Source organism: Petaurus breviceps, unplaced genomic scaffold (assembly GCF_028583685.1).
Source record: "Petaurus breviceps papuanus isolate PSGF00001 unplaced genomic scaffold, PetGlider_PUasm1.0 98, whole genome shotgun sequence".
Taxonomy (NCBI): Eukaryota; Metazoa; Chordata; class Mammalia; order Diprotodontia; family Petauridae; genus Petaurus; species Petaurus breviceps.
In genome coordinates, this window is record NW_027187460.1 from 59,770,517 (window position 1) to 59,788,356 (window position 17,840).

The 17,840-nt window shown below is 35.9% G+C and overlaps 1 protein-coding gene across 9 annotated transcripts in view; it reads left to right on the plus strand.

The window, feature by feature from the left end:
• UBR5 (ubiquitin protein ligase E3 component n-recognin 5) overlaps positions 1 to 17,840 on the plus strand; it is a 192,032-nt gene that overhangs the window by 170,555 nt on the left and 3,637 nt on the right. For 6 of the 9 annotated variants that reach the window (XM_069081109.1, XM_069081116.1, XM_069081112.1 and 3 more), the window contains 13 exons: positions 129 to 249; positions 336 to 440; positions 1,083 to 1,326; positions 3,309 to 3,420; positions 3,930 to 4,074; positions 4,872 to 5,002; positions 5,766 to 5,826; positions 6,900 to 7,075; positions 7,371 to 7,455; positions 9,503 to 9,658; positions 9,951 to 10,064; positions 13,189 to 13,333; positions 15,966 to 16,051. In XM_069081109.1, the coding sequence (XP_068937210.1) occupies positions 129 to 249; positions 336 to 440; positions 1,083 to 1,326; positions 3,309 to 3,420; positions 3,930 to 4,074; positions 4,872 to 5,002; positions 5,766 to 5,826; positions 6,900 to 7,075; positions 7,371 to 7,455; positions 9,503 to 9,658; positions 9,951 to 10,064; positions 13,189 to 13,333; positions 15,966 to 16,051 (1,681 nt within the window). The remainder of the gene's footprint in view (positions 1 to 128; positions 250 to 335; positions 441 to 1,082; positions 1,327 to 3,308; positions 3,421 to 3,929; positions 4,075 to 4,871; positions 5,003 to 5,765; positions 5,827 to 6,899; positions 7,076 to 7,370; positions 7,456 to 9,502; positions 9,659 to 9,950; positions 10,065 to 13,188; positions 13,334 to 15,965; positions 16,052 to 17,840) is intronic. The other 3 variants (XM_069081110.1, XM_069081114.1, XM_069081117.1) reach the window with 1 other exon arrangement.

Here is a 17,840-nt window from a genome sequence, read left to right on the forward strand (position 1 = left end):
GTCTTCTGGAATTGCAATGATCAATGCAATGTAATGATTGTTGAAGTTGAAGCAGAAGTCTTGATTTATAATTGACATTGCTAATTAATCTGCAGTGTTAGCTAAATGATTCTACTTCCTTCTTTCAGGCCTCAATGCAGTTTCATGGGAATGGTTATATCTCATGATATGTTGCTGGGACGCTGGCGCCTGTCTTTAGAGTTATTCGGCAGAGTGTTCATGGAGGATGTTGGAGCAGAACCTGGATCAGTATGTAATTTAATCATTGTAGATGCTGTTCTATTTTTTCAGGGTCATTTCAGAAAACTAAAGCTGTCATTTTATAATTGTTTAAGATCCTCACTGAATTAGGTGGTTTTGAAGTAAAAGAATCAAAATTCCGTAGAGAGATGGAAAAACTGAGAAATCAACAATCAAGAGATTTAACATTAGAGGTAAAGGTATTGTGTTTCTTTTTCAGTTTTCAGTACATATTTCTCAAAGTTCATCTCCAAGAAAAATGTTGACTAAGAGCTTAAAAACTAATTTTACACGGTGACATAAATTTTGTATAAGTTTTACACTTTTTGTGATGGTTGCAGTGAGCTTACTGAGACTGAATGCAAGTAGATCAGAGTAACACAGTTATCTAGTAGTGAGAAACTTTAGAAATGAGATAATTTTGTTCTAATTTACATGAAAAGCGTGGAGAATAAACATTTATGCAGTGCTTATTATGTGTTAGGCACTCTATTAAGCCCATTTTACAGTTGAAAAAATTGAGGCAAGCAGAGAGAGGTTAATGGATTTGCCCAAGGTGGTGGAGTATCTGAAATCAGATTTGAAGGTGGGTCTTCCAGACTCCAGGCCTAGTGCCCCCCTTCACTTTGTCACCAACTATCTACTGGAGCCTAGTGTTTTGAGACACTTAAGTATTTTGGAAAGGTTAAGAATTTGATAGCTTTCAATTGTGCATAAGAAACGTTTTAAATTGTTAATGAAAGAAAGCATTTACTTATATTTTCAGTCTTTTTACCTAGGAAAAGTAATGACTAAATGTTTTGCAATCAAGTAAATGAGTCTTTTCTTATGTATTTCATTAGGTTGATCGAGATCGAGATCTTCTCATTCAGCAAACAATGAGGCAGCTTAACAATCATTTTGGTCGCAGATGTGCTACTACTCCAATGGCTGTACATAGAGTAAAAGTTACGTTTAAGGATGAACCAGGAGAGGGCAGTGGTGTGGCCCGAAGTTTCTATACTGCTATTGCACAAGCTTTTTTGTCAAATGAAAAACTGCCCAATCTAGATTGTATTCAGAATGCCAACAAGGGTACACATACCAGTAAGTATTCTAGAAGGAGTTTAATTGATCACTTAAATTGAAATTTAAAGGATAATGGAGTTTCCTTCTTCCCTTGTTGATGGTGAAATAACATAATTTAAACTATGATATTCGCATATTTTGTTTATGTAGATTAATTCAGTTTAGTCTTCAGCTTAACTAGCTGTGCTCAGGAAAACCTTTTCAGTTCATATTATGGATTTAAAAGTCATGATAATTGGATTTTAGACCAAATACTTATACAGAACTATACCAGTAGTTTCTGTTAAGTGACCTTTGCTTTCCATTAACTCACCACAAAAATGGACAGGTTTTCCCTTCATGTCAACAAGTCATAGTCTCGGGGCGGCCAGGTAGCACAGCAAGTAAGAGCACCGGCTCCAGTGTTGAGAAGACCTGGAGATCGAATCCCTGGCTCAGACACTTAGCACCCACCCAGAAACACCTGGCCGTGTAACCTTGAGCAAGTTACTTAACCCCGATTGCTTAAAAAAAAACAAAAAAAAACCAAGTCATAGTCTCTGAGATTCTGAATCTTTCTTCTGTCCTCTCCTAAACCCCATCCCAGTTCAGAAGTTTTTTTTTTATCTCAGTTTTAATCTCCCTGAGAGAAGGGAAGCATTATATATCTAAGCTGAATTAGCAGTTATAAAACATGGTCAAATAAAATGTAATTCTCCCAGGGTTTTCTGTATCTTGATGGTGCTTAGAGTTGAGAGTCCTTTTCCTTTAGATCATGGATCAGCCCAAGGAACAGCTGTAATACAGGCCCAAAGTTCCTGTTTTTTTTTTCTGTTTGCAATACACTTGAAGTTCTTGTGGGAATGGCTTTCTAGCCTTTCTCTACCTCCTTCAGGTTCAAGCCTAGGAGGATATAAATACTTTAGTCAATTTATTTGCATAGTTCCAAATCAATTTCAAAATGGTTGTACTGATTCACAGCTATATCACCTTTGCACTAGCATTTCTGTCTTCCCATATCTACCATTCCCATCTTTGTCATTTTGCAGAATATATAGGGAAATCTCAGTTGTTTTGATATCATTGTATGTTATAAGTGGTTTGGTGTAAACACCTAAAGGTGTACCCAGGATCATACAACTAATAGTTGTCTAAAAACAGATTTGAACTCAGTTCTTCCTGACTTCAGACCTGTTCACCTCTCCACCATGCCATGGTAGCTGCCATAATAGTCAGAGGGGGAGAGGGGAAGCTCCAACTCATAATCAGTCCCATTTTAAAATTAATAATGGGAAACAACTTTAGTTATCTAATATTGTTGAGCAAACAATAATAGTCTTAAAATGTTAATGTTAAGTAGTATGGCTATTTTCTGTTATTTTTAAAGAATGTAAACCTCATCAGAAGAAAATATTCTTAACAGGAATGAGATTTTGCTCTTTGGTACATTTAATGACATTCTAGGAGGAGACTGGACAAAATGACCTCTAATAGATGTTTGGTGACTTCAGAATTTACATTATCTTTTTCCTGCAATGATACAAGTTGAAGTAGTAGAGCGAAGAATATAAGTCTGTGCTGAGGGCATAAATTATAGGTATAATAAATATAAATTGTCAGATGCACCAGGCATTGAGCTCAGTTGTAAGGAATGATGGGTTCTTTTTTTTGTAGGGAATGAGGTACAATTTATTGTCCCTAATTCTGGAACCTTATCTGAAAAATGGGCCTGCATCACTTTTTGGTTTGCAGTGAATAAAGGTCCTTGGCCAAATCTTGGGACATTAATTTGTTGGAAAGAATGTGCCGTATAATTTGAGGTGCCATTGAGAAGTTTTCATAATACCATTTATCACAGTCGTTGTGAACTTGGTATGTTTGATATATTAAGCATTTTGTTTGTTACTACATCTTTCTTACAGAAGATTTAATGTGTTAGCAAAAGTAGATCTTTCATAACTTTTCATGACCTTTAATGATCACTTGAAAAATGGTCACTGAACTCTTTACTTTTCCCATAGGTTTGATGCAGAGATTAAGGAACAGAGGGGAGAGAGATCGGGAGAGAGAACGAGAAAGGGAAATGAGGAGGAGTAGTGGTTTGCGTGCAGGTTCCCGAAGAGATAGAGACAGGTGTGCTGATTCTCTGTTTATTAAATTATAATGTGTTCTCACTGCTTTTGACCACCAAGTATACTACGTGCTTATAAATTAATGAAAAAATACACTATAGTATATTTTTAAAGAAGTTTTATGAGATTCAGATATAGACATACATGTCATAGCTGAAAGAAAGCTGGCCGTATAATGATTTATAAAAGTTCTCCTTTACTGAATAAATATGAATTGTATAATTTGTATAGCAAAGGATTAACCTCCTGTTGAAATTTTACTTTTTAATATTCTATGCAAGATCCTATTTGTCAGGGTATTTTTGACTTTATAATATCCTTGGAATTGTGATGTTTAACAAAAATATAGTAACTGTGCAGTTACTTGACTTTAAGTCAAGTTAATTTATTTTGCTAAATAACCTTTTTTATATTACATTTAATTCTGTTACTTCTGGTATTGGGATTTCACTTTGTATTTAAGGGGCATAAAGTTATATGGAAAATTCAGTAGTTTTCTTTGGTCTTCAGGGATTTTAGGAGACAGCTTTCCATTGACACAAGGCCTTTCAGGCCAGCATCTGAAGGCAATCCTAGTGATGACCCTGATCCTCTTCCAGCACATCGTCAGGCACTTGGCGAGAGGCTTTACCCCCGGGTTCAAGCAATGCAACCAGTAAGACCAGAATGCATGGGTGAAATTGTAACTAAATGAAAGAATCATTTCCCAAGATTTTTTTGGTTTAGAATGATATCTGTCCTTGTCAAGAAGTCAGCCATTCATATATTCTGTGAGTTATCTAATGCTTTTCATCAAGCAGTAGAATTAGGGAAATGCTATGGGAAATATGGCTCATACAATGTTTATACAGCTTGTTTTTTCTTCTCCCATTATGAGTGATTTGGAAGCATCGTTCTATCTGAGTAAATCATTTGTGGATTTCAATTGGTACAAATGTTTGCTATTTAAATTAGCTTGCTAGAAGTTTACAGATAGTGGTTATCTTACCACTTTGCAAATTAGTATACTTATTGAAAGATAAGTATACAAGCAGTTTTTCTATATAGAGAATATCAAAGAAATTCATGATATAGTTACATGGGCACTTTTTCTGCGAATGTATAGCTATATAGTATTGGGGAAATATAAGCAGTTGAGCCTAGGAGAAACTACCACCAGCCCATGAGGTAGGACTTAGTTATAGTTCTGTTGTGAGAGGTGTTTATTTTAGTAAAAATGTTTAGCCTTAAATATTATCATAAATATATGAAGTATTATGGGTGAACCTGGATCCTTTTGGATTTAGAAGCAAAGGACCTAGGTTTGACTCCTTTCTCTGCCAATTTAAGACCTATATGACTTAAGTCACTTGTCTCTGGATGTCATACAAAAGCTACATGTGTATATTTTCTATAACTAAACAGGCCAGGCTTAAGAGGACTATTTGAATAACTTTCTTTTGTTGCTTATAGGCATTTGCAAGTAAAATCACAGGTATGCTATTGGAATTATCCCCTGCTCAGCTGCTACTTCTACTAGCAAGTGAGGACTCTTTGAGAGCAAGGGTAGATGAGGCCATGGAACTTATTATTGCACATGGAAGGTAAATATATATTTGTGGAGAAAAAAACAACTCATGTTTGGATTATTTGAAGACTTTCTACTTAAAATATTATGTACTAGTGCTATATTTTATTTAATTTCTGCTGTAAAGTTGTCTTGAGTTATCACTGAGTACCCTCTCCTCTCCCCTTCCCCCCATTAACTTTTTTTTTTTAATGCATTTTGCAGGGGGAAGGCAGGGCAGTTGGGGTAAAGTGACTTGCCCAGGGTTACACAGCTAGTAAGTGTTAGGTGTCTGAGGCCAGATTTGGAGTCAGGTCCTCCTGACTCTAGGGCTGGTACTCTATTCATTGTGTCACCTAGCTGCCCCCCAAATTAACTTTTAATGCTTGACAATTAGATATCTGAAGTCCCAGTATATTAGTGCAGAATTTTCAGTTATTTTTATGTCCTACCTGGTTTTGAGATGGTTCCATACATTAAAGTATTTTCTTTTTAGCTGAAATTCAAATTTCCTTTTTGTTGTCATATTTTCAAAGAAAGTAGGCCTCATTTTGTTCAAAGAGCTGATTTTTTGTTTACCTTTTCTTCCCACTCTGATACTTTTCTATTATCCTAGAAATTCTCTGAGGCCCATTTTATTTCTTCTCTACCCCAAAAATATTGTCTCTAGTATACATTTTGGCACTATATAGATGTACACTGTCTCATTATTTACTTTATTGTGCATTTAATCTTCTAGATATTCTGATTATTTGCTTTTCCTATTTATATAATATACATCATTGCTATTTTCTTTCAAGAGAGAATGGAGCTGATAGTATCTTGGACCTTGGGCTGCTAGACTCTTCAGAAAAAGTGCAGGTATGAAATCTTTTTTGTAAACAGGATCAAGACAAAAGTAATTAGAGAAACTTGAGTTTGCTAGTTAACTAGAGAAACTTGAGTTAGCTAGTTAACATTGCTTGCTTTCCCTAAAATTCTAAATGAATATCCAAAAAAAAGTAGAATTTATTTTGTTCTCAACAGTTTTTATTTTACCAAAATTCAGTTTGTTTACTTGACTCATTCCTCCTATTCTCTCACCTTTCAACCAGTAAGGTCATTAGTAACCCCATAAATACTTGACTGCATTTTAGAACAGAATGCATAGGGAGCTCTCTGTCTTAGAAATTGTTATTTGAAATTAATTTAGTTAAAGTTGAATGAAGAAGGGTACAAGAATAAATATAATAGAAGAATGGGAAATTTAAAAATAAGTAAATTTGAACCATAATGTTTCATCATCACAACCACAGGCACTCTCATTTAAAGCAAACACTGAATTCGATTTGATTTAGCATGGCTTTTAAAATAGAACTTAAATTGCTCTGGTGGAATAATAATTTTTAAAAGAATTGAATGTGGGGGCGGCTGGGTGGCACAGTGTATAGAGCAGCAGCCCTGGAGTCAGGAGGACCTGAGTTCAGATCTGGCCTCAGACACTTAACACAAACATAAAAAACTAGTCATGTTACCGTGGGCAAGTCACTTCCCCCTTCCAAAAAGCAAAAAAAAAAAAAAAAAAAAAAAGAAGAAGAAGAAGAATAGAATGTGGATGGGGGCCATCCTAATGGTATTCTCTGCAAAAGGGGAATGTAAGGTAGATTTATAGGGGGATCTTAACTATGATGACAGAATTAAGAGCATTATGTAGTAGGAATTTCTCTTAATGGGGGTAGACTTTGGTTTTAGACTTAGTATAAACTATCCACTTTTAGACCAAGCACAAAATGAGATCTCCCATATGCTTAGTGTAGTCAACAGTGCAGAAAACCCAAATGGTTAAACATTCTGATATTACTATTTGCAGCTTCACCATGTATATAGGTTTAAAAGTTTGTGTATCCTTTCATAAATAATCTTTGTAATGCATCTCTGGTATTCTTTGGTCCTAGGAAAATCGAAAACGGCATGGCTCCAGTCGAAGTGTGGTAGATATGGAATTAGATGATACAGATGATGGTGATGATAATGCTCCGTTGTTTTACCAGCCTGGAAAAAGAGGTTTTTATACTCCAAGACCTGGCAAAAACACAGAAGCAAGGTTAAATTGTTTCAGAAACATTGGCAGGTAAGATAATAACCAATGTTAAATTTTGATTATTAAAAAATAATGGTTTATGGACTTAGTTGCTATGTTCACTTCAGCTATAGAATCAAATTCTGTTGGTTGATAAAGCCACACATACATATATAGGCATACACACTTTATGTCACAAATTTTAAATATAAATTTTGCCCTTAGAAGTTACCTGATGAAATTAATTTGTTTCACATTTACAGAATATTTAAGTATGTGTTAATGCCATACTTCAGTATTGTTTAAGTTGCAGCTTCATAAATTTCCTCTTATTTTTCATCTTCAGAATCCTTGGACTCTGCTTGCTACAGAATGAACTGTGTCCTATCACATTGAATAGGCATGTAATTAAAGTATTGCTTGGTAGAAAAGTAAGTGATTCTAAGTAGCCTGATTTTTGTTAATGTTTATAAACAATAGTGATAATCATAGATCACATTTATGTTGTGCTTTACAGTGCACAAAGCACTTTACATACATTAAATTTTACTTTTGATCCTCACAACAACCCTGAAAGGTAGGTAGTTTGAATCATTTTATTCCCATTTTATAGATAAGGACATGGAGGCTTAAGATATGATTTTCCCAGAGTCATAGCTAGTAAATGGCGGAGCCTTGACCCCTTGAATCCACTGATTGCAAATCCAGTCATCTTTCTATTCTGCCACAATTGTTTATTTGATAAAATAATCACCATATCTTTTTTATACAATTTAATATTAAAAATCAAATGTACTATGTACTGTTATGCAGAATTAGTTTTTATGTGCTGACAAAATTGACAGATGCTCATTTAAAATAAAAACTACAAGTGGAATAACAGGATATCATAGTAGAGTCCCTTAAAAATGACTAATAAAACATTATAAAAGTGATTAACCTGATAATCAACATTTGTTGTATTTACAAATTTGGCTCATCATACCGGTTTGGGTGAAGGTGTGACGATACCACGTTATAGAATTTACCAACCACAACCAACTATTTCAATTCAACAAGCATTTGTTAAGTGTTGGGCTATGTAGCAGGCCCTGTGGTAGATGCCACAGCAAAAATTAAACTGTCCTCCTCAAAGAGCTTATATTCTAGGGAATGGAGGGGTGAAGAAAGCAGATAAATAAAAAAAGTAATTTCAGGTGGTAGGGATAGTAGGCACAAGTCATTAACCATTTGGGGAAGGGAAGTGGTCAAGAAAGACTGTTTATAGGAGGAACACTTGTGTGAGGTTTTAAGAGAGGGTCGGATTTTGACTAGTATTAAGTAAGAGATTCTTAAGTAAGATTCTTTGAATGAGGGAAGGGAAAAGACAGCCTGTGTAAAGTTACAAATGTAGGAGATAGAATATTATGTACAGTTTGGCTAGAATATAGGGTACTTGATAAAAAGTAACTGTGAAATCAGTCTACAAAGGAGGCTAGGGCCATATTGGAAAGGGCTTTAAATGTCCATCAGAAGAGTTTTTTTTTTTTTTTAATCCTGAAAGATTAAAAAATTGGAGGTTCTTGAGTTGGGAGGACATTCAGGAATATCATTTTAGCAGGGGGTAGAGAGAAGACTGCTATTGAGGACCCCTCCAACAGGATATTGTTAAATGTTTTTATCTCCTGTGCCTGGAACATAACAGGTTCTTAATAAATGCTTATTGATCTACTGATATACCAGTAAATATTTTGCTATGTTAACCTCTTAAGAATAAATTGTATTGCTATCTTTTTTTATGTCACCATTTCCCAATATATTCTCCCTCTCCTTGTCTCTTCTCCAAGAGCCATCCTTTGTAACAAAAAAAAAGAGAAAAAATCAGTTCAGCAGAAGCAAGCAGCCCATCAACCAAGTCCAACATTAGCTGTAGTGTTCCACAGTGATGTAATTTAGATGTAGACTTTTAATGTTAGACAAAGGGGTCTTAAAGATCATAGACTATAGTCCTACCCACTTACTTTGTAAATGAAGACACTAAATTCCAGAGTGAGCTATCCAAAGGCACACTGATAGCAAGTAGTGGGACTGACATCACAACTTTAACACTGTTCTACCACCATTAATGTACTACCCTACCATTCAAGTTAAAGAAATGCCTAAAATTTTATTCAGTCTACTATATTATAAATGAAAATAGATTACCAGTCCTTCAGATATAAGAATGTTGATGACTATTCTTACAAATTAAATTTCTCTGCTTAAGTGCAGAATAAAAATGTGAAGGTCTGTTTAAAAATGATTTAGTGTCGCATGACACTGGAGTACATTGTTGGAATAGATCTTTTGAACTTGCTTCTCTAGAGCAAAATTATTATTAGCATCTAGAGTGATTTTTCTTTTTTTGACCTGGGTTATTTGCTGTAAACAGCAGTATGAATAATTTCATGTAATAATGCCAGAAGTTTTTTGTAATGTCATGAAATATCTTTTTACTAGGTTAATTGGCATGATTTTGCATTTTTTGATCCTGTTATGTATGAGAGTTTGCGGCAACTTATCCTCGCCTCACAGAGTACAGATGCTGATGCTGTTTTCGCAGCAATGGATTTGGCATTCGCAATAGACCTGTGCAAAGAAGAGGGTGGAGGACAGGTAAGTAAAATTCCTGGTTTTAGGATTCCGTTTGAAATATTTATTACAAGTATGTTGTTATTCGTAAGATATTAATGGATTAGTTAAACTTGATGAAATCAGTAATGAAAGATATTCTTCTGTTTTCCATGTAAGTTTTATATTTTACGTGTACATTGGCTGTCAGATTAATTTTAGATTTAAAATTCTGGTAATCTCATTAACATTTATTTTTAAGAGCTTTATTACATTGATTTTCTGCTTTTTACTTCTAATTTTTTTAAACAAAACTATATATCTTCATTTTGCATAGGTTGAACTAATTCCTAATGGTGTAAATATACCCGTCACCCCTCAGAATGTATATGAATATGTACGGAAATATGCTGAACACAGAATGTTGGTAGTTGCTGAACAGCCTCTACATGTAAGTATTTTCTTGGAATTTTTCTGCTGTAGTCTAGTATTCCTCAGTTATAGAAACCTTAAGTCTTCTTAGTCTTAGCATAGTTTTATATACATTACTAAGAGTAGAAACAAAGGAAAGAGAAAGCCCAAAAGCAGTGTCAAACTGAGAGACCCAGTAGGATCTAGTGCATGGGTTCCCAAAGTGAGCAATACTGTTTCCTGGGGGGCATTAGAACAATTGGGGAGGGCTATCAGTAGTAGCCACGGATGGAGTTGAGGGTGGTGGTGAATAAAAATGAGGGAGCAGTGGAAGGAAAAGGAAAGAAGATTTGAAACAGCATTCATACATGTTTTCATCTGTTGTGTAACAGAGTTAAAGTTATAGTCATTACATTATTTTCCATATAAACACAGGAGATATAAGTTAGAACCAATCAGTGGTTAAGTCCACCACGTTAGGTCTTACCAAGCAGGTATTGGCAGGTGAGTAAGCTGTACACTGTTGGGAAATTCAGCACTCTTCAGTGGGAATATGTGCAGGTAATGACTTATTTACAATCCTATACTATATGGTTATGCGATGCAATATTGTGTCATCAGAATTTCAATAAAAGAAAAAAACTACAAATTTACAATAAATTATTAAATTTAAGATGCATCACTTTAAAAAATTTCTATTTTTTGAAATGAGGTGAATTTAAAAAAAAACACCGTGATTAAAGGAATAAAGGAAGTAGATTGGGGGGGGGGATGGTGCAGAGTAAATTTTTTTTTTGCTTTTTGGAGGGCAATTGGGGTTAAGTGACTTGCCCAAGGTCACATGGTTAGTTTTGTGTGTGTGTGTATGTGTGTGTGTGTGTGTGTGTGTGTGTGTGTGTGTGTGTGTGTTAAGTGTCTGAGGCCGGATCTGAATCCAGGGCCGGTGCTCTATTCACTGCACCACATAGCCACCCCTAGAGTAATTTATTTAAAGAGGACATTACACCAAGTAAGTTTTGGAACCTCTGATCTAGTGGGACATACTTCCTAATTGCTTTTAGATGTTTCAGTCTGATTACTGTATCATTAGAGAATATGGTGTAATTGATAGGGGAATCAGTGGCATGATTTGGCTTTCTGACTTAGCTATGGTGAAATCTTTGAATGTATGCAGCTGTTTTTATCTTCATTCTTCTGAACTCAAAAATCATGACATAATTCTAGTTTTATGTAAATTAACATTATGCATATTCAGTTTAAAGAATTCTGAAAGTAATCTACATTCCAAAAACCCCCACCTTTGATTACTGTACAGTACTATGCTTTCTCGATCCACTTGAATCCCTCAGTTTGATACTCCATGGCTTCCCCCATCCCCTGAAAAAAACCTAAAAATAATAAAACCCTACAAGTGAAAGCTGAATGGACAAGAGACTGCTGCCACTGAATTGGGGGTTTGGCTTGAGAGAGAGAGGAGATCTTTGCCCTTCTTTGCCTCCTGTCCTTGTGTTGGGTCCCAAGTGTGTCTTGTCTTCTGTTGATCTGTGCTTGGGTACTGTGTGTCTGTCCCTCCTCATCCCCGCCCCCCTGACATATTCCTCCAACTGCTCTCTTGCTTCTCTGTCCCTGCCCCCCCCCCATATCTCCTTAAATTGTGTGCTGTTCCCCTCCTTCCGTGGCTTCACACACAGCCCCCTTCTTCCCTTTTTCCCTTCTCCATATTAGTGGGCAAATAATCACGTTACATAAAAATCTCTATGTCTGCAGATTGGTCTACGTATATAAAATGAGAGCTGTCTGTAGTGCAAAGAGGCATTTCCACTTTTGAGTGATGAGACTCATTTTTTTGTTGATTAAGAAATCTGGGGCACTAGATAGCCTTGTCGTTGTGAGCTAACACTTGATCCCACCACCCTGTCTTTTGGGGTCCCCTTCTGAACCTTTCACTGACATAAGTTTGAATCCTGCTGCTGATACTAGTGCTCTGTCACCAGGGGCAAGTTACATAGCTTCTCTGAGCCTGTTTCCTCATCTCTAGTATGGGAATAATACTTCTGTCCATAGGATTGTGCCGATAATATTAGTTATTTAGGATAATGTGCTTTGTAGACATTAAAAGCATTGCATTTAGTCCAGATATTATTCCTGTTTCTTACTATTCTCTCCCCATTCATCTTCCAGTTTTTAAAAATCTGAGTTTAAATTATCTTTCTTAAGAGGCAAATTTTTAGAGGCAAAAGTGACACAGCAGATAAGAGTCCTAGGCCTGCAGTCAGGCAGACTTGACCTGACCTCAGACATTTACTACTTGTGTGACCCTGGGCAAGTCACTTAATATCTGCCTCAATTTCCTCCACTGTAAAATGAGAATAATAATGGCATCTGCCTCCCAGGATTGGTGTGTGAATCATATGAAATCAACTTTGTAAAAAATGCCCAAGGTATAATAGGTACTGTATAAATGCTCATTCCCTTCCTTCTGTCCTTGCATTTGAATTTAATTTTATAATGTAATTATCATTGTAAATGTTGTTTCTACCCACTACATTCTAAGTTCCGTGGGCGCAGCAAACTACATCCTGTTCAATGGAATATTAAAGTCACTTAGCACAGTGTAATGGCTTGACTTGAGGCCATATTTATTTTCTGGCTAGTCAACTGCTGTTTATTAATTTAACCAAACAACCATTTTTCTTTCTTTGTTGCCTCATTGACCTTTCACTTATATCACCTTGGACTTTTAAATCTTATTTCATTCGCTAGACAAAATGTTCATAATAAGCAACACTTTAAAATTTTAAGTCTTTTTTTTTTTTAACTTAGTACATTCCTGCTTCATCAAAATAGTAGATAATACTAATAAATTTGTTGTTCAGTTGTTTGAGTTACATCTGACTCTTCATGACCCCATTTGGGATTTCCTTAGCAAAGACACTGGAACGCTTTGCTGTTTCCTTCTTCAGTTCATTTTACAGATGAGGAACTGAGGCAAACAAGGTTAAGTGACTTGCTCAGGGTCACATATAGCTAGTAAGTGACTGAGATCAAATCTGAACTCAGATCATCCTGATTCCAGGCCCAGCACTCTACTGTGCCACTATAAATAAATAATTGAATAATACTTAGTGGAGGAGAATTAAAATAAATTTTTTTTTTTATTGTAGGCAATGAGGAAAGGTCTGCTGGATGTCCTTCCAAAGAATTCATTAGAAGATTTAACAGCAGAAGATTTCAGACTTTTGGTAAATGGTTGTGGTGAAGTTAATGTGCAAATGTTGATCAGCTTCACTTCTTTCAATGATGAATCGGGTATGGAATTTTGTTTACCTTCTTTAAGAAATGAGATACTGTAGCTAATTTAATCAGTCAGTTAGCATCTCTTAACTGCCTAGCTTTATGAGACTTAATAAAAAATCTATGTTAAATTCAGAATACAGCTATTTAACAAGATGTATGACTTTTAACTTTAGTTTTCTCATCTGCAAAATGAAGGGGTTTTGTTCTTGGTGACCTAAATCATGAGCCTTAAAAATCTTTTGGCTCAAAATCTTCTGAACTTCTCTTTTTTTTTTTAAAAGCAATCGGGGTTAAGTAACTTGCTCAAGGTTACATGACTAGTTATTTCTGGGTGTGGTGCTAAGTATCTGAGCCTGGATTTGATCCCCAGGCCATCTTGACAGTGGGGCCGGTGCTCCTACTCGCTGAGCCACCTGGCCTCCCCTAAGCAATGGGGGTTAAGTAACTTGCTCAAGGTTACACAGCCAGGTGTTTCTGGGTGGGTGCTAAGTATCTGAGCCCGGATTCGATCCCCAGGTCATCCTGACACTGGAGCTGGTGCTCTTACTTGCTGTGCTACCTGGCTGCCCCTATCTTCTGAACTTCTTGATTAAAAGACCTCATTCCTATTTTCATGTAATTTACACATATGATCAGGAAGGCATAAATTAAAGCTAGAAAAAATACATATCTTAGCAAATCATCAAGTGCTCTAAAGCCCTGCTGTTCCTTCCCTCTCTGAAATTGTATTTATTAGCCCCTTTTTGGGCTATTTATACGATTTCATTGGTTTAGGGAACTCCCAATGAGAAAAAGCTGATCTGAATCTGCTCTACAACTTCAGAGTCTTAGAAAGTTGCCTGGGGACACTTCGAGGTTAAATGACTTTCTCAGAGTCTTAAAACCAGTATCAGAAGTAGGACTTGCACCCAGATCTTTATGATTAAGTAGTCAGCACTGTTGCTCTGCCTTTAAAATATATATTCAAATTTAATACCATGTATTTGAATGTTAGTTTTTTCAGTCTCCCTAGACTTTTATTTTAAAAGTACAACTCATGCCAAGGTTTCTAATAATTATGTCAACATGAATGCAGACAGAACCTCGTTATGGTAAAAACTAGTATAGTGCATTGAAAACATTTTCTGTGGCAAGTATTGTCTCTGCACACTATCCCTTAACCTCAGTGGTGTCAAACTCAAATGGATCCCTGCAGGCTGCATATTGATTTAGAAAACTACTGTCTACATTTATCTTGGTTGTATTGTATTCAGAGTATTTTTGCTAAACATTTCCCCAGTTACATTTTAATCAGGTGCAGGTTGGGGTTTTGTAGGGCACAATATGCCATAAGTTTGACACCTTTGTCTCATAAGATAATGAAAGGATTCAATTTGTTTTGCACTTTTGTCATCCTGTGTAATGCTTTAGCTTTTTTCCTCTTTCTACTTGTAACATGCCAGTCACCTAAACACAGCTCCTGATGTGTCTACCAAAAGATACAGTTGAGTAAACAGTGAGGAGGAATAAGGCACACATCTCCATTCTTCTACTAGTTTAACAGCTTTCATTTATTCCTTTCTGTTTTATTACTGGACATATGAGTTCCACACACTAGAAATATGTTGTTTAAAAATGCATATTGTATGGGGCGGCCAGGTAGCACAGCGAGTAAGAGCACTGGTTCCAGTGTCAGGATGACCTGGGGATCAAATCCAGGCTCAGACACTTAGCATCCGCCCAGAAACACCTGGCCGTGTAACCTTGAGCAAGTTACTTAACCCCAATTGCTTAGGGGAGGCCAGGTGGCTCAGTGAGTAAGAGCACCAGCCCCAGGGTTGGGATGACCTGGGGATCAAATCCAGCTCTGATACTTAGCACCACACCCAGAAATAACTGGCTGTTGTAACCTTTAGCAAGTTACTTAACCCCAATTGCCTTAAAAAAAATGCATATTGTTTTACTTGAGCAAAATGAAAAATATTTTGACCTGTGACAGTAAAGAATTTTGCCTGTATTTTAAAAACTAAAGTGTAGGGGCAGCTAGGTGTACTAGTGAGTAGAGCACCATCCCTGGAGTCAGGAGGGCCTGAGTTCAAATCCAGCCTCAGAGACTTAACACATACTAGCTGTGTGACCTTGGGCAAGTCATTTAACCCCAATTGCCCTGCCTTCCCCCCTCTAAAAACAAACAAAAAAAAACTAAAGTATATCATGATAGGTATCTTCCCCTTCTTCCCATGTTCCCATTGTCTTGATAAAGGAGAGTTGGGAGGACAAAAGAAGATTTAGATATCTTAATAGAAGATAATTATTATCAAGGTAGTAAAATGCTATCCTTGTGATATTTTATGACATCACTACTAATAGTTGGAACATCAAAAATTATAGACCAAACCTAAAACCAAAACAGATAGCTTACATGAGTTGCCCTAAATAAATTGTAGCAGTTAGGAACTGGGGTTAGAGTCATTGTTTCACTTCAGTATAATCTATGTTTTTCAAAGTGCCTGTCATATTGGTTCAGATTCTGACTCATCTGGAAGTATTGCATATAAACATGCATAATTTTCACTGTCAAATCTGTTTCTCTTGTAAGAAATTACAGTGTTCTAAATATAGCATGTCTTTTACAGTAGACTGAATTTAAATTCTTTTTTCTTAGGAGAAAATGCTGAGAAACTCTTACAGTTCAAGCGATGGTTTTGGTCAATAGTGGAGAAGATGAGCATGACAGAACGGCAAGACCTTGTAAGTCAAATGCCTGTATCATAAAATGTTTAGACGGAAATTTAAGGTGAGATTTAGATTATAAATGATATCTACTGGAATCTAGAAACTCACTAACAGAGACTGAATAGCTGAAATGTCAATCATGTTTTTTCCTGGGAGGGGGATGAGGGGAGTAAGAGGTGTTTACTAAGGAGGGGAGAAAAACCAAAAAAATTTGGGGGCATATTTTTTCACAATATATACGACAGACTCTACTACATTATAGATTTGTGAAGCTTTTGTAAAGCTCTAGGCATAGTGAATTCTTTTTCTTTTTAATATGTGTTCCTTGATTTAAGAAAACAGTGCTGATCCATCATAGATTAATGTTTATATGCATTTATATTTTTCTATAGTTCTGATTGACCATTTATATGCTTTTGTTCCTTAATGATTAGTGGCATGTATTTTCAAAACTGGTTAATGAGATCAGGGTTACAGTCTATAGACAAAGAATAAAGTGACTTTCATTGGTATAATTCAGTTTGATAGATGTTTATTAAATACCTTCTATTATACAAAGTAGGTATGCATTAGGCACTGGTGACAGTAATGAAAAACTGGCCAACTTAAGATGACTATCAACCCTTCAAAGTAAAAAAAAAAAAACGTAGAAAATAGCCTTTTCTTTACCTGTTTCAGTGAATCTTTTTTTCAAAATGAGAGTACAGAGTTTGACATGTATATCCTTCTTTCCCATTGAATAGATTATTGTTTTGACAGCTTAGTTCAAGTGCCACAAATTACATAAAGACTTTTCCTGATATCCCAAACCCCAATTACTAATATTTCTCCTTATAGAATAATATAAACTCTTTGTGATAGGCAGGTTTTTGTCTAATATTTCCAGAGCCTAGCGCTTAATAGGTTCTTAATATGTGTTTATTTGTTAATCAATACATGAGGCCTTTTCATCCATCTTTGACTTCTTTGGGGTATATGACTACTAGTGTTATCACGGGTCAGAGAATGTATATAATGTAGTGCTTTTTGAGTATGATTCCAAATTGTGGAAAGCAGTGTTCTTTAGAAGGTCTCCACCCTATGGTGTTCTTTGGCTTCTTTTTAAAGTCTTAATCTAGTTTGTTGAGACTTTTCCACTGTAGTAAACTCCCATCTCTCTTAAATTCTTACTCCCGTGGAAATTAACAAGAAAAATACTCTGCTAGAGGACTGTTGACATTTGATAATGCTTGAGTTATGGCAAAGTACATGCTTACTTGCCCTTTGAAAAGAAATGCAGAGTAGTTATTCATTTTGATTCATTCCAACTCTGAGCTGGAGCCATATTTTTCTTTCCCAGCTACCTCTCCTACCTTTTTCTCATCCCATGGCCCAAAGTTTCCAAGATTTTGACAAACCCTGTAGTTGAACCCTTTAATCAAACAGTTCCCTTCACCCTCCAAATCTTGAGCCCTTAAAAGTCTATGTACAACTGTTCTTTAACTGATCACCAGAATTGTAATCCAGAAACTTGTGTTTAAGTTCAGTTCCTATGGGCAAGTCAGTTTAGCCCCTCTAAGCATGTTTCTTCATGTGCAAAAGAGAGGATTATAATAATACAGACACCACCTACCTCACTAGCTTTTTTGTGCAAAATGTACTTTTTTCAACCTCAACTCACTGTAATGATGTGAGAAAAATTAAAATTGATATTAGATATTTCCTCATGCCATAATTATCTGGGTGTACCATAGTAGTTTGGCATGGGTACATAGTTTTTAGCCAAAATAAAACTCTTTTCTCTCTCTCTCTCCCTCCCCCCCCC